This window comes from Sphaerodactylus townsendi, linkage group LG06 (assembly GCF_021028975.2).
Source record: "Sphaerodactylus townsendi isolate TG3544 linkage group LG06, MPM_Stown_v2.3, whole genome shotgun sequence".
Classification (NCBI taxonomy): Eukaryota; Metazoa; Chordata; class Lepidosauria; order Squamata; family Sphaerodactylidae; genus Sphaerodactylus; species Sphaerodactylus townsendi.
This window is the reverse complement of record NC_059430.1, coordinates 11,821,838-11,836,403: the sequence shown is the minus strand read 5'-3', so window position 1 is coordinate 11,836,403 and position 14,566 is coordinate 11,821,838. Positions and strand designations below refer to the sequence as shown.

The 14,566-nt window shown below is 47.9% G+C and overlaps 1 protein-coding gene across 3 annotated transcripts in view; it reads right to left on the bottom strand.

Moving 5' to 3' along the window:
* Positions 1 to 5,327: 5,327 nt before the first annotated feature.
* BCAT1 (branched chain amino acid transaminase 1) overlaps positions 5,328 to 14,566 on the bottom strand; it is an 87,445-nt gene continuing 78,206 nt past the window's right edge. For all 3 annotated transcript variants that reach the window (XM_048500250.1, XM_048500249.1, XM_048500251.1), the window contains 4 exons: positions 11,348 to 11,433; positions 10,148 to 10,288; positions 7,662 to 7,736; positions 5,328 to 6,313 (listed from right to left, as the gene is read on the bottom strand). In XM_048500250.1, the coding sequence (XP_048356207.1) occupies positions 6,272 to 6,313; positions 7,662 to 7,736; positions 10,148 to 10,288; positions 11,348 to 11,433 (344 nt within the window). In that variant the 3' untranslated portion in view covers positions 5,328 to 6,271. The remainder of the gene's footprint in view (positions 6,314 to 7,661; positions 7,737 to 10,147; positions 10,289 to 11,347; positions 11,434 to 14,566) is intronic.

Here is a 14,566-nt window from a genome sequence, read left to right as displayed (position 1 = left end):
AGGGCCCAGAGGAGCGTCTGCTGCTGATCCCTGACCTTATGACCTCTTGTTGCCTAACTCTTGCTTTGGGCGTCAGCTGAACGGGTGGCCTCAGAAGGACTGGGCCCTTCTCCCTCTCCGGCCTCTAGCAACAAAAGCTTTTGCTACATACCCACTGGGGTAACCGATAGCAACCACCACTGCCTGCTTTCTCGGGGAAGGGTGGGAGCACACCTGAAAGAATCTCGACAAGCCCCCCCCCCCCCAGCCAGGTGAAACTGGTCTCGGCCATGGAAATGGGATGGGATGGAACCTCCCGACCATTTCTCCCCCGAGGTGACTTGTGGCAGAGAAACAAAGGGGAGGGATCTCAAGTGTTCCCTTGCCTGCCACTTGTCCTCTGCAATTCCCCTCGTTCGACTATTTCTCTTCATTTCAAGGTATAAACGAACACCTAGGAATCCTGGGAGGGAGACGATTAGCTGGAGGTTAAATGCTGCCCTCCTTCTGCTTGCTTCTCCAGTGTCAACGGCCTCCCTGGCAGCCATTTTCTACGGCAAACATCGCCGATCGACAGCCAGCATCGCCGATTCCTGCATTCGCTGAATATTATTTAAACACGCCGCTTCCGTTTTGGCTCAGTGAGGTGAAAAACCCCTGATGTGGACACATGCTCTCAAGTCGAAAGGCACTCTTCAGTTGTCATAGTGACCTCGTACGACCAGCTCCGCTATCCAACGTTCGACACCTTGGTGTGCCCCACTTAATATTGTGGCCACTAGTCAAACGACAGAGGAGTTGGGCACGCCAGATAGCAATTAGTGGTACATGTACGTTGAACAATGACTGGAGCACGAAACACATTCGAGTGAGAAGAAGAAATACGCAGGACTACGTCTACCATAAAGCGGCACAGTGGTTTGTGCTTAACATTGGTATCCTAAAGAGAAAACTGTCCGGGACAGTCGACTTCAACTGGTCTTCAATAAAGTGTGTGTATATACATCTACAAAATGGATACAAACATACAAAACTAACACCAGACTTCTCGGGCTGGTTCTGAAACTGGAACGGCAGTTCTCGGCTTGCCAGCTGCGGGCAGGTTTGTGCAATACACTCATTTTCTCAACGAGAGCAGCCGTGAGCAGCCAGGTTCGCCACAGTGGACAGAATTTCCTATGACTGAGGTGTCTGAAAAAAAACTCATTATAATTGTAGGAAGAGAGGGCAGCGGCAACGTGGGAAACGCAGGGGCCACAGTAGCCCAGGGCATGTAGCTATGTAGAGAGAGGTCAGCCCAGAAGGACAGCTGGAATGAGCACTGTAGCGCCACCTCCTGGCAGCCGAGCACATCATCCCTAGCCTCCCACTTGTAAACATTTGATCACACATGAGCTCTGCTCACGTAACATGATCATGGGATGGAGCCAAACTATGTTCAGCTTGCAGGTGTGCCGTCATTGGGCCTTTCCCCACTTACCTTAAGCCCCGCGCTACTTGAGGAGAGTAGCGCGGGGTCCCCCGGCACTCCCCACGAGAGGGGCGGCAACAGCGCAGCCGCCCCGACGCTGCCGCTGTTGCGCCCCCTCAGCGCGAGGCATCCCTGGTGCTCTTGCAAAAGGGCGCCTTTTGATGACCCCGCGCAGAGTGCGGGGTCGTGGGGACGCCCGGGCGCGCGCCTGGGATGCCACGCGCTGGGAATTGCGCGCAGCAACCCTCGGAAAAAGGTAAGTGGGGAAAGGGCCTTAGAGGGCCCTTCCGCACATGCAGACTAATGCACTTTCAATGCACTTCGCAGCTGTGCGGAATAGCAAAATCCACTTGCGAACAATTGTGGAAGTAAATTGAAAGTGCGTTATTCTGCATGTGCGGAAGGGGCCTTGGTGAGCGCACACAGGAGGGGTTTGAGCCAGCATGCTCTTTTGAAAGGGTGCGCAAAGGCAAGAGTGCACAAAGAGCCTCTTGGCTCTGCAGACATATACATTTCATGTATAGTTTACAACTGTATTCTCGAATCCAAGAGGTGCATTGTGGGAATTTAGATCACGAGCCAATTCAAAGGTCCCGAAGCACTCAATATAGTATTCCTGAGACTGAACCACTCTGGAAGGTAAGTGGAGGAACGTTTCTCAGTGCTCTCTTCTGTAAATGAGAACTTGGAAATGCAAACCTAGCATGTTCAACAAGTGGTTACGTCTTCAAGTGGTTGAGAGGATGGTGTTCAAATATGAGTTTTCCTTTCCCCTGTACTGTGAAGTAGCATGATCTTGTTTGGGATTTCTCTGTATGTTTTAATTAAGGAGAAGATCAAAAATTATGAGCAGAGACACCGAGAAATGCTGAACGCATTTCCAGGTGTTGGCAAAATAACCGGTAGAGGTAGGCTCTGTTAGAAAAGAGGTAAAGTTACAAGTTTCCCAAATTTTTCAATAGAAAAAAAAAATACTCCTTAGTTTTCCAAGTGCTGTAGAAGTGCAATAGCAAACAGAGAACCAGTTCTCCGTGCTGTTTCATGGGATATCTTACTGGAATAATACAACTGCATCTTTTTAAAGGGACGGTAACGCTAGCTAAATAAACGTCTAATCCTTGGAGTTGTGCAAGTACGGAACGCTGTTGTAAGTAACCTCTTTGGCAAAAGATGTCTCAAAGCTAGCTCAAATAGAGGGTGAGCCACGACAAAGTCTTTTTTTGCAGATGGCACAATTCACGCAAGGGTGAGAGGCAGCAATGATCTGAGAAAGTCAGAGCAGATCCAACAACAAGGAGACTAGATCTAAACCAAGAAAAATGACCATAAAATAGTCAAAGGAGCAGATCCAACAACAAGGAGACCAGATCTAAACCAAGGAAAATGACCATAAAATAGTCAAAGGAGCAGATCCAACAACAAGGAGACCAGATCTAAACCAAGGAAAATGACCATAAAATAGTCAAAGGAAGCTGTCACCAGTGGCCTATCTGCCAGAAAGACATGGGGGTCAATTGACCCCGAGACTCACCCATTAGATCACGTGGGGGCCGCCCCTCAGCCCAGCTTCGTCAGGCTGCTCCTTCAGCGGGAGGAGGAGGGTGGCAGTTGTCCCAGGCAGCCTGGCCGGGCTGGGCTGAGGGGCGGCCCACAGCTCCTGGCCCAGCCTCCACTGGCTGAAGGAGCAGCCTGGCAGGGCCAGGCCACACCCGGGCCAGGAGCCTGCAGCAGACCTGCGGGCCCCGGAGGCCATTTCCCCCCGGTAAAACCTCTGGATATCACAACTCTCTAGTCTCCTGCATATTTAATAAATCCCTAATGGCCGTATTTAGACGTTTGGGATAGATGTAACTTGGCCATCGGTACAATCCTAAGTATGTTTACTCAGAAGTAAATTCCATTTTGTTCAATGGGAGTTACTCCTCGTAAGTATGAACCACTCTGGAAGGTAAGTGGAGGAACGTTTCTCAGTGCATTGCAGCATTGCAGCCTTGGACACTCACTGATATCTCAGGATGCTTAAGAGCATGTGGGGCTAAGAGTACCATCCTAAGCAGAGAGTTTGGGAGGACATCCTTGTTGACCTGTAGTCAAAGAGCTAGATTCAAGCCCAGTAGCACCCTAGAGACCAACAACGTTTTCAGGATGTGAGCTTTCGAGACTCAAAACTCCCTTCGTCAGGTATCTTTGGTCCTTTCCGCACGGCAGAAATAAAACGTCCGGCAGATGTTTTTAAAAGTTCCATTTTGGCATTTCGTGTTCCCACCGAGCGGAGAACACAAGCATTGTTGAAGGCTTTCACGGCCGGAATCACTGGGGTGCTGTGTGGTTTCCGGGCTGTATGGCCGTGTTCTAGCAGCATTCTCTCCTGACGTTTCGCCTGCATCTGTGGCTGGCATCTTCAGAGGATCTGATAGTCTATCAGATCCTCTGAAGATGCCAGCCCCTCTGCTTACAGCTCACCTGTACACGGTTTCCTTTTAAAATGTAGATGAATAGAGATTGTTTTGTCCAACAATCCCTCGCTCATGTCATTTTTTTCTTTCTTTTTTTGAGGGGTATGTCTGCGAAGCTAAGTCAGCACGACTACGCGCATACTGCAGCTTCTCTAATCGTGACGTCGAAGCTTCACAGACGCACCACAAAACAAAACAAAAAAAGGAAAAAGGACACCTGCGTGGGATTGCTAGGCAAAAAACTTTATTCGTCTACTTTTTACACAGAAATCACACGTGAACGAGCTGTGAGCAGCATTGGAAACCTCCATTGGAAACCTTCATGGAGAATCTGCTGAACACACAAAAGGTGGGCGCAAATGGCAAAATGAGAGGAAGAGGTTTGGATGGGAGAAGTGAAGCGTTTCCTGCCTGCTTTTGTTCTCTTAGAAGGCAGGACATGTCTTCAACCCAAGTTGGAGGAAAAGATTGCTAGTTTATCGATTTTTGGAAAACCCAGGTTGAGAGAAATAAAACGTTCTGAAGACATTTTGGGGAGGAAGCTGTACGAAGGTCTTCCCCAAAACGATTTTTAAAACATCCTCAAGACGGTTTATTTCCGCTGTGCGGAAATTACCTTTGACTCTCAAAAGTTTATATCCTGAAAATCTTGCTGGTCTCTCCCAGTGCTACTGGACTTGAATCTAGCTATCCAAAGCAGAACGACACCCTTTAAAGTCCATGGGCTTTGAAGAGTGTCACTGTGCTTAGAACGGCATTGTAAGAATGGTTCATTTGGGTGAGTAAAGGGGTGGCCGCAGGCGTCATCGGAAAGCCAGGATTTCTTTTCTGGTTAGGCAGCTCTGAGGCTTAGGAGTGGACGATCTGGTTTAAGCCCTCCTGATTGGAAAGCTGCAATCCTCCATGCTTACCGGCAGAGGGAGACAGGCATTTTATATACAAAAATGAGATATAGCTGTGAATCTCTATAAAATCTTGCTCTCCTTGCTAAGGGTCACGTTGATTTGTTTTGACCTTCAACAAGTTTGACCTGTGAGGCTTTAAGGGGAATCAAGAATACAAGGATTGTCCGAGGGAGATTCAATGGATGATCTGATACTACGGGAACAAGCTTTGCAATCAGCAAATGGGAGAACTGGATCACCTAAGTGGAATAAAAGAATCCTAGCCTGGGAAACTGCCATACATTTGCCAATCCCCTCAAAATCTGACTGTCTCGATATGAGATGGTAAAGGAACCTATTGCTTATTAGACTTCCCCGTGTACCGGGGGCAGTCTGCCTGTTAGGCTATAAATGACTGCCTAGGGATCCACAGGCGGAGAAGCGTCAACCAGACTGGATTCTCCCCTAGGGCATCGGGATTTGCCCTGGGAGGTACTCTCGGCCCAAGGAGATGGCTGGTAGGGAACCTAATCAATCCTCTCCTTCCTGTATAAGGGATAAGGGTGGGCACTACCATACTCTGTTGCCTGGCGACAATTTGGCGGTCACCTCACTCTATTGCCAGGTGATAAGGATGGTGAACAACAGCTTTCACTACAGCCCAGCTGGATGTGGGTAGATTCCATCTGTGTGCCTCAGGCATCTTAGCCTAGGGTACCCCAAAACCTGGGGGCAGCCCCACGCGTGTCCTATGGTGACTAAAGATGTCCTTTCATGAAGGGGGGTGGGGAGAAGCAACGGGAATTTATCCAAGGCATGGTGTCACCAGACACCAGAAGGGAATCACTCTCGTTTAGAAAATTTGGTGGCTAGGAGGAACTGGAAAAGTAAAAAGCCTTCCGGGGATTTAAGAGAAATGTCCCCACAACGATCAAAGATAACAATAGAAAAGATTAAAAACAAATGAAGAAAAACCAAGAGAGTTCGATCGTCTTCCCAAGCTGGGAATAAAGAAAAGACTCAAAGATAGCAAAAAGGTTACCTCTGAGCCATTTGGCAACTGCGCTACAGGACGCAACTTCGCCTGTGCTTCAAAAGCTTAAGTTAACACGGACAGCACTCGGCTTGGACTGAAGAGCAGTTGAAGAACTTTTTTTAAACACACTGGTGGACTGTACTGAGGACACGAGGGGGCACCAGGAAAACTGCCAAGACAGTGTCTATTGCTTACATCTAGCACCTCTACCAGAAGACAGATTTCTACTCTAGAGCAAAATCACAGTAGAAAATCGAAACGATTGTACTCACACTCCCTGGCACGTGGAAATCAATCCCTACCCCACCCCCAGGCGCAGGAACAAAGTGATTACACATGGACTATGCTACGCAGAGCTATGGTACAGCCGGTCATCGGTCAGGTGGTACGCTGGCCTGCCTTGGTCTGTGTTCCAAGTGGGCTGAGACTTTCCAGTCCTCCGCGTTCAGGATACCTCAACTGTCCACTCGCTGTCTTCTCTTCCATACTACAAAAAAAGCGCAAAGAGCGTTATTCTTTGACCAAAGGGAATAGATCCGTGGTGGTGAACCTATGGCACTCCAGATGTTCATGGACTACAATTTGCCCTGGGAGGTAGTCCATGAACATCTGGAGTGCCATAGGTTTGCCACCATTGCAACAGATCAAACACAACTGGAGGACACGATCAGGACGGACAAAAAAGGAACACTTTAAAATGCGGAATCTGCGGCCAGAGGATGTAGTGCCGGCCACAGGACAGGTTTTTTTCAAGGGCATTCAATAATACAAATCACTTGTGGACTAACAATTATAAGTGATGCTCTTTTATAAGCTTAAATCACATCAAAGGCTTTTCACAGCACACTTGTGTAAATTCTAACTTTTAAAGATATCATATAACAATTATTGCCCTAAATATTTTACTTTAATTCCTCCTTAGAGTTTCTTGTATCTGTTTAATTCACAGGTAGAGTCCAATGAAAGACGCCTCAATCAACATAATAATACCAAGTCCCAATAGAGCAGGGGTCCCCAAACTTTTTAAACAGGGGGCCAGTTCACTGTCCCTCAGACTGTTGGAGGGCCGGACTAAAAAAAACTATGAACAAATTCCTATGCACAAATGATTGTAAAATGTTTGATTTCACCTTTCAGCCTTTCTGTCATGGTCTATTTTTAGATCAGTGACCAAAGTATGTCAAGTACAGGGTGGGCTCCAAATATTGTTGGGGAGGCTGTGGAATACCTTCCCCTGTAAAAAAAAAAAAAAGCAGAACTTTCCCAATGAAACATTCCATCTAACCCAGGATCAGGTATCTTCCTGGGCTCTTTCCTCCCTAGCAGCCAGCGAGCGATTCGCCAGCCTGGCTGATGCCAGAAAATGGGAGTGAGGATGAACAAGAAAGTTCTGAGAGCAACACATGGATGGAGTAGCTGAGAGGGAAGGGCGGAGCAGGCGTTGCCACATGTAAGGTTTCCAACTCTGGGTCAGAAAATTCATGATTTGGGGGTGCCATCATGTAACTGCAATCAACAGCCGTTGGAGCCGGTTCCTCCTCTCCCTCGAGTCCCCACTGCATTGAATGGAGCCATCACCGCCATGCCTGGCGGGCCGGATAAATGCCTTCAGGGGGCCACATTTGGCCCCCGGGCCGTAGTTTGGGGACCCCTGCAATAGAGTGTAGTTTCATGTGGGTGAGCCTATCAGAATGCCGAGACTTGAACCTGGGACCTTGTGTATGCCAAGCAGATGCTCTAGCCCTGAGCCACACTCCCCAATGAAAAGAGCAACTAGATTATTTCTGTTCTTTTCCCCCTTTGCAGTCATCTTAGCAAACAACTGAGGTCCTTACTTGGATATCAGTCAGCTCTTTCAAAAAACGGGTTGCTATCTTAGGTCCGTTGTCCATGGTTGGAATGTGCAAAGTCTACGAGAATAAGAAGGGCAACCGTTATACAAAAGTTACTCACACACACAAACAGGTTCGGGACATCAAAATGCAACTAGTCAAAGGGCCGGGTTTTGTGTGAACTGCAGGAGCTACACAATCAGAAAAATAAAATAAAAAAACCACCAAAAATTGTTAGCCATGGAGGTCGAAAGGAAGTTTATCTTTCTCATCCTCCCTCTTAGGAATAGTGATAAGAATCATTTACCACTCAAGAAGAAGAAGAAGGAGGAGGAGGAAGAGGAGGAGGAGGAGGAGTTTGGATTTATATCCCCCCTTTCTCTCCTGTAGGAGACTCAAGATGACTCAAAGGGGCTTACAATCTCCTTCCCCTTCCCCCCTCACTACAAACACCCTGTGAGGTAGGTGGGGCTGAGAGAGCTCCGAGAAGCTGTGACTAGCCCAAGGTCACCCAGCTGGCGTGTGTGGGAGTGCACAGGCTAATCTGAATTCCCCAGATAAGCCTCCACAGCTCAGGCGGCAGAGCTGGGAATCAAACACGGTTCCTCCAGATTAGATACACGAGCTCTTAACCTCCTACGCCACTGCTGCTCCATAAATTCTATTGTGTTTGTAAAAAGTTGATAGAATGTTTACACCAACGTGGTGTAGTGATTAAGACCAAGTGGACTCTAATCTGGAGAACCAGGTTTGATTCTGCTCTCCTCCCCGTGAGTGGCAGAGGCTTGTTTCGTGAACCAGATTTGCCTCCGCACCCCTGCATTCCTACTGGGTGAAAAGTTCTTCAAAATTCTCTCAGTTCCACCTACCTAACAAGGGGTCTGTTACAGCAAAAGAAAGGGAAAGGAGTTTGAAAGCTGCCTTGAGTCTCCTCACAGGAGAGAAAGGCAGGATATAAATCCAAACTCTTCTTCTTCTAAATAAATAAATAAACTTGGGGTTCCTCAGTCTCCCACGACTGACCCTCATTTCTCTATCAAGCTTGCAAATAAGCTTGGCATACTGTTCTCTTTGCACTTTTAACATATTTGTTCATGTCTTTCATAACATACTAGTGGGCCCAGCCTCACGTTGCTGTTGCTCAGTCTGGTGAAGTGGAAAAGAAAGAAAAGGGGAAGCGAACGGTTCGAACATGTGTCATTGCACAATGCTTGCAAAGGAGGGGAGGGGCAAGGGGCCCTTCACTCCCCTCCCTCTCTCCCGTTTCCTTGCATGGCACCCCGCCCCGTCCCTCCCTACCGTTCCCCTTCCTCTGCTAGGGTAGGTGGGTCATGTCCAGGTGGCGGACCCTGTCTCTTTCACTCCCTTTCCTTGCAGGCAAATTACCTAGCTTAAAACACGCTGGGAGGCATGAGCTACACTGTGTTCAAATTTCAGAGCGTTTGGTCCAGCAAACCCCCGGGCCCTCCCTCACCTTCCCCTTCCTCCGCTAGGGTGGGTGGGCCATGTCCAGATGGCGGGCCCCATTTTTTTCACTCCAGATGGCAGCGGTTTTCAAGGAAGGCATGGTTGTTTCCCTTGTATCAGAGGGTGTTGTTTTGACAACCAGCAGATGGCACTGTTGCGGAACAGAACTGTGGTTCCAACTGTCACATGTGTGGCATGTACACAATAACTGGCACAGTTGTGACATGTACACAACAGGAGGTGTGCAAACAGTATGGAAACCTGGCTGCACGCGAATGTGACGTTGTGTGAAAATTTCAAAGCAATCAGTCCAGTAGTTTGGGAGATTACCTGTCAGCAGAAAAACGCACTGATAGATTTTTATATATATAGATTATTTCTCTTGAACAGAAATCAAAACTGGCTTCCAACTTTCCTCCGTTTTATCCTCACAACCGTCCAGTGAGGTTAAACTGAGAGTGTGTGACGGACCTAAAGTCATCCAGCAAGCTTACGTGGAAGAGCGAGGATTTGGACCTGGCTCTCCCAGATCGTACACAGACACCACATTGAGTCTTCAGAATGGCATGAGCCACCAGTGGTGCTTCAGCGACAAAGTACATGAGCTGCCAAGCCAGACCCCCAAGTTTAGCACAGTGCTTTATCAAATATTCTGCCAAATCCCACAGTGAACTCCTCTATGTACCTCAATATTCAACTTTAGCTTTAAAAAGGGCTTAGCTTTAAAAGGGGCTTGGACAGATTTATGGAGGAGAAGTCAATCTATGGCTACCAATCTTGATCCTCCTGGATCTGAGATTGCAAATGCCTTAGCAGACCAGGTGCTCGGGAGCAGTAGCAGCAGCAGCAGAAGGCCATTGTTTTCACATCCTGCATGTGAGCTCCCAAAGGCACCTGGTGGGCCACTGCGAGTAGCAGAGTGCTGGACTAGATGGACTCTGGTCTGATCCAGCAGGCTCTTTCTTACATTCTTAACTTATTTTGCTGGGCTGAAAAACGAAGCAAAATCCGGTCACCCTCACCTCTCCCTGATACAATATTGTTGAAATAGGACACACAACACAAGCGGTTCCAGCCCCAAACATCTCCTTCACTCGACGATCCTTTAAGGCAGCGATCAAATCGCTCATGGTGATGTATCGCTCTGATACTTTGAATTCCCCCTGCACAGAGAAAAAAGACATAGCGCTAAAAAACGTGCATTTAGAGGCCAAAAGTCGACCTTTGGTTGAAGAAGCAGAAAGTTGACAAAAATATATACCTGGCTGGCAGGAAGCCCTGACCAGGATGACGCAGGCTAGCCTGATCTCAGCACAGAAGCTAAACAGAGTTGTCCCTAGCTACCAGAGGTGGGATCCAGCAGGTTCTCACAGGTTCCCGAGAGTAGGTTACTAATTATTTGTGTGTGCCGAGAGGGGGTTACTAATTGGTGATTCTGCCACGTGATTTTTGCCTTTGTTACGCCCCTCCTCTCAGCAGTAGCGCGCAGAACTTGAAGCAGTCTAGCAGGAGGTGCACCGGCGTGCGTGGCAGCCTGCGCCTGCGTGCATTCGTTTCCCGCTCAAGGACCTGCGCAGCGGCTGCGTCATTGCCACAGTCCTACCCAGGAATGCCCCGCCCCCGGAATGCCCGGTCATGCCCCCATCATGCCCCGCCCAGCCCCATTGGCGCTACGCCACAGTTTGAATCCCACCACCATGGGAACCTGTTACTAAAATTTTTGGATCCCACCACTTCTGGCTACTACTTGGATGAGAAACCACCAAGGAAGTCCAGGGTCACTATGGAAAAGAAGGCAACGGGAAACCATCTCTGTTAATCAGTAGCGTAATGAGGGGGGGGGGCAGAGCCCTGAGTACCACTTTCTAGGGTCTCATGGGAGCACATTGGAGGGCAGCCCCCTTTTTTGCAATAGCACCCTGCCCCCAAACTCCCCGTGGAATTCAGGGCACAGGCGAAGTTAGAGAGTCTGTCTTGGAATCCTCTATGACAGTGGTGGCGAACCGTTGGCACTCCAGATGTTATGGACTACAATTCCCATCAGCCCCTGCCAGGATGGCCAACTGACCATGCTGGAAGGGGCTGATGGGAATTGTAGTCCATAACATCTGGAGTGCCAAAGGTTCGCCACCACGGCTCTATGAAGTTCATAGCAACCACATAGGGTGGAAATGATGCCCTGCGCATTGAGTTTGGAAAGCCACTGGTATTGGACTACCTACCCACTTGTGTGCCAGGTCCAAAATACTCTGCCTTGTCACACCAGGGAGAATGATGCCATCCAGGGGTGGGGTTGCCAGTTCCTCCTCTGTCAACACAAAACACAATGGCGTTGTTTAAAAACAAAAATAAAACTCTCCTTTAATTTAAAAAAAAGGTCACACAGCCAATGAAATGTGTGCAACCAAAATGACCATTTTTATCACTGTTGCAATTATGTTAATTCTGGCACTTATAAAGTTGCCTTCCTATGAGGAGCAGTGGCTCATGCTACTGGTACCTCCACACAACCCAAATAACCCCAGCTGAGTTGTGAGTTGTCCAAGTTCCTTGTAGAGAGCCTGTTGAAGCAGCGGATTTACTCGGAGTAGACCACCTTGTAGGACGCAATGTAGACAAGAACTGACAAGACACACAGTCACCAGTGCAGTTCTATTTATTGCTCTCTACTAACAAAGTGCTTCGCCAGACCACAGGTGTTTTCAGGCACCCATCACACTGCTGTCTGTGCTAACTATATACAATAGTGGGACCAATCAGGTGCCCTCGCCTTATCAGGTTTGCACACGGAACAAGCTGTGCACTCGGTACTAATCTGCACACGGCACCTGTTAGAAGGAGGGACCAGCTGTCATTTAGATTTTGCTCATCTAAACATTTACACATGTTCTGACAGAGCCAGCGTGTAGTAGTGGTTAAGAGCTGGTGTGCTCTAATCTGGAGAACTGGATTTGATTCTCCACTCCTCCGCAGGAGTGGCAGACTCTTATCTGGGGAACCAGATTCGTTTACTACGAAAGAAAACCTCTGCCCGGCTCAAAGAGCAACATTAAAACTATACCTTTAATAGAAATAATTTTAAAGTCTGTATCAAATAACCCAATTAATTAAATAAAGAAAAATACACAACACAGATAACACAATCCAAACAGAAGAGGGATCCCAAAATATACACCTAGAATTCAGTGGTGGCGAACCTTTGGCACTCCAGATGTTATGGACTACAATTATCATCAGCCCCTGCTAGCATGGCCAATTGGCAGGGGCTGGTGGGAATTGTAGTCCATAACATCTGGAGTGCCAAAGGTTCACCACCACGGACCTAGATCAACAAGTCTCTGCATAAATGATATCCCTTCCGTGAAAATTCATAAAATATCACAAGTTGAAAGGGTTCCAAACGTCAGATGATCAGTTGGATTCCACTTCTCTGTCTCCAGCTAATTCTCCCCAACCAGTGTGGAGAGCTGCCTACAGTTTGGAGCCACTGTTCAAGACTATTGCTGCTAGTAGTGTTTGGATTCTGCATGCGGTCATGAACCTCAGAAATGGGCTGCTGCGGCCTTTTAAACAAGCTTTACCTCATTTTCCTCCCGGGGTGATCGTAACAAACCTCCCTGGCATCCTCCCACCCTGTGGCCAGCGCAGCAACCGTCAAAAACTGGCTTCCAAGAGCTATTGTGCCGTTTTGATGGCTTGCCCTGCCGGCTGCCAGAGAACGGCGCTCCCGCGAGCCATTTTAAACTCCCCTTTCGCATGGAATCTTCACAGAGCTTGCGCATAGTGCCCACCCGTCTAGCATTGCCTGGAGCAACATCTGCTTCCTTTGGTACCCAACCGAGAACATGACAATGTGCAACCACTGGGGTGCCAAAAAATGCTCGTTCTTTCCTGTGAACTGCAGCCAAAGCTGACTCCATATGCTTTGTACATTTCGCCACTGCTAAAAAAAATCCCAAACGATGAGCCAAAGGCACTGCTGGAGCTAATAGGAAACGCCTGCACAGAAGCACTTCACAGCCTTTATTCAGACTTTGCCATTTTTTAAAAATAAGCTTTTCACAAAACAAAATCAAAGTATCCCCCATGACATCACTTTTTATTCGAAATATATACGAGGCCAAGCAAGCCATATATGTAGGCAGGAAATGTCTGTCCCCCTCTGGTGAAAAGCTGCAAACGCAACCGTTTTGCATCCAAACTGTATCTGTCAATCAAAAGTCCACACTATACTGAGCTAGACAGAGATGTTCCATTTCTGATGTCTTGCTCATAACCTTGGGATTCTGGGGTCTGCCAAGCTTCCCAGGCACTTTGGTGATTGGGCAAGTGCTTCTATGACATCGAAGCAGCTAAGCCAATGGCAGCCACTGCCAACACAGGATCATTGTGATATCACAGCAGACCAGTAAGTATTGAAGGAGGAGGTTGGACAAGCAGAGAGATCCTATGGAGGACCACACACGTTTTTACTGCGCTCTGCTTTTGAGTGTGTGCACTGTGCTAAACTTGAAGCACTGATGTTCCAGAAATAACCTCATATGGCAGTATTTGTTCATGAAATACCACACTGGCATGTTTCAGGGCAAGAGAAAGATCGATTAGCCATGTTTCCTGTTTGCAAAACATGACTGCTACCTGATCCTAGAATCCGAGCTTTGTTCAAAAGTGGAACAGTGTCAGGAGACTAGAAATTCAGAATAGATCATTTTTAATACTTGTTTTCTAACATCTAAGCAAGGACGACTGAAAGGCAAAGAAACTACCTAGGTAGACCTCAGGTCAATTACGCTACCATTCAATACAACGTTGTTCTCGATTTAAGAAATTAGCATTCTGATTAACTCTAAATGGTTTAGGTTGGATCCAGACAAAATTTTCCATTGGTGGATTGAAAACTCCTCCACCCCTCCTGGAGCAGCAGTGGTGTAGGAGGTTAAGAGCTCATGTATCTAATCTGGAGGAACCGGGTTTGATTCCCAGCTCTGCCGCCTGAGCTGTGGAGGCTTATCTGGGGAATTCAGATTAGCCTGTGCACTCCCACACACGCCAGCTGGGTGACCTTGGGCTAGTCACAGCTTCTCAGAGTTCTCTCAGCCCCACCTACCTCACAGGGTGCATGTTGTGAGGGGGGAAGGGCAAGGAGATTGTAAGCCCCTTTGAGTCTCCTGCAGGAGAGAAAGGGGGGATATAAATCCAAACTCCTCTTCTTCTTCTTCTTCCTCTTCTTCTTCCTCTTCTTCTTCCTCTTCTTCTTCTTCTTCTTCTTCTTCTGAAGGCCAATAATTTCCATGACATGAAGTATGGGGCCCCCAAAGGAGTGACAATATAGGTGTGTGAAGTGGGAAGGAGAAATTGGTAGAAATGTCTTCTTTGCTTATTTAGTCTCGATCTAACCCAATGTCTGAATGGTGCAGACCAGTGATTCCCAAAGTGGGCGC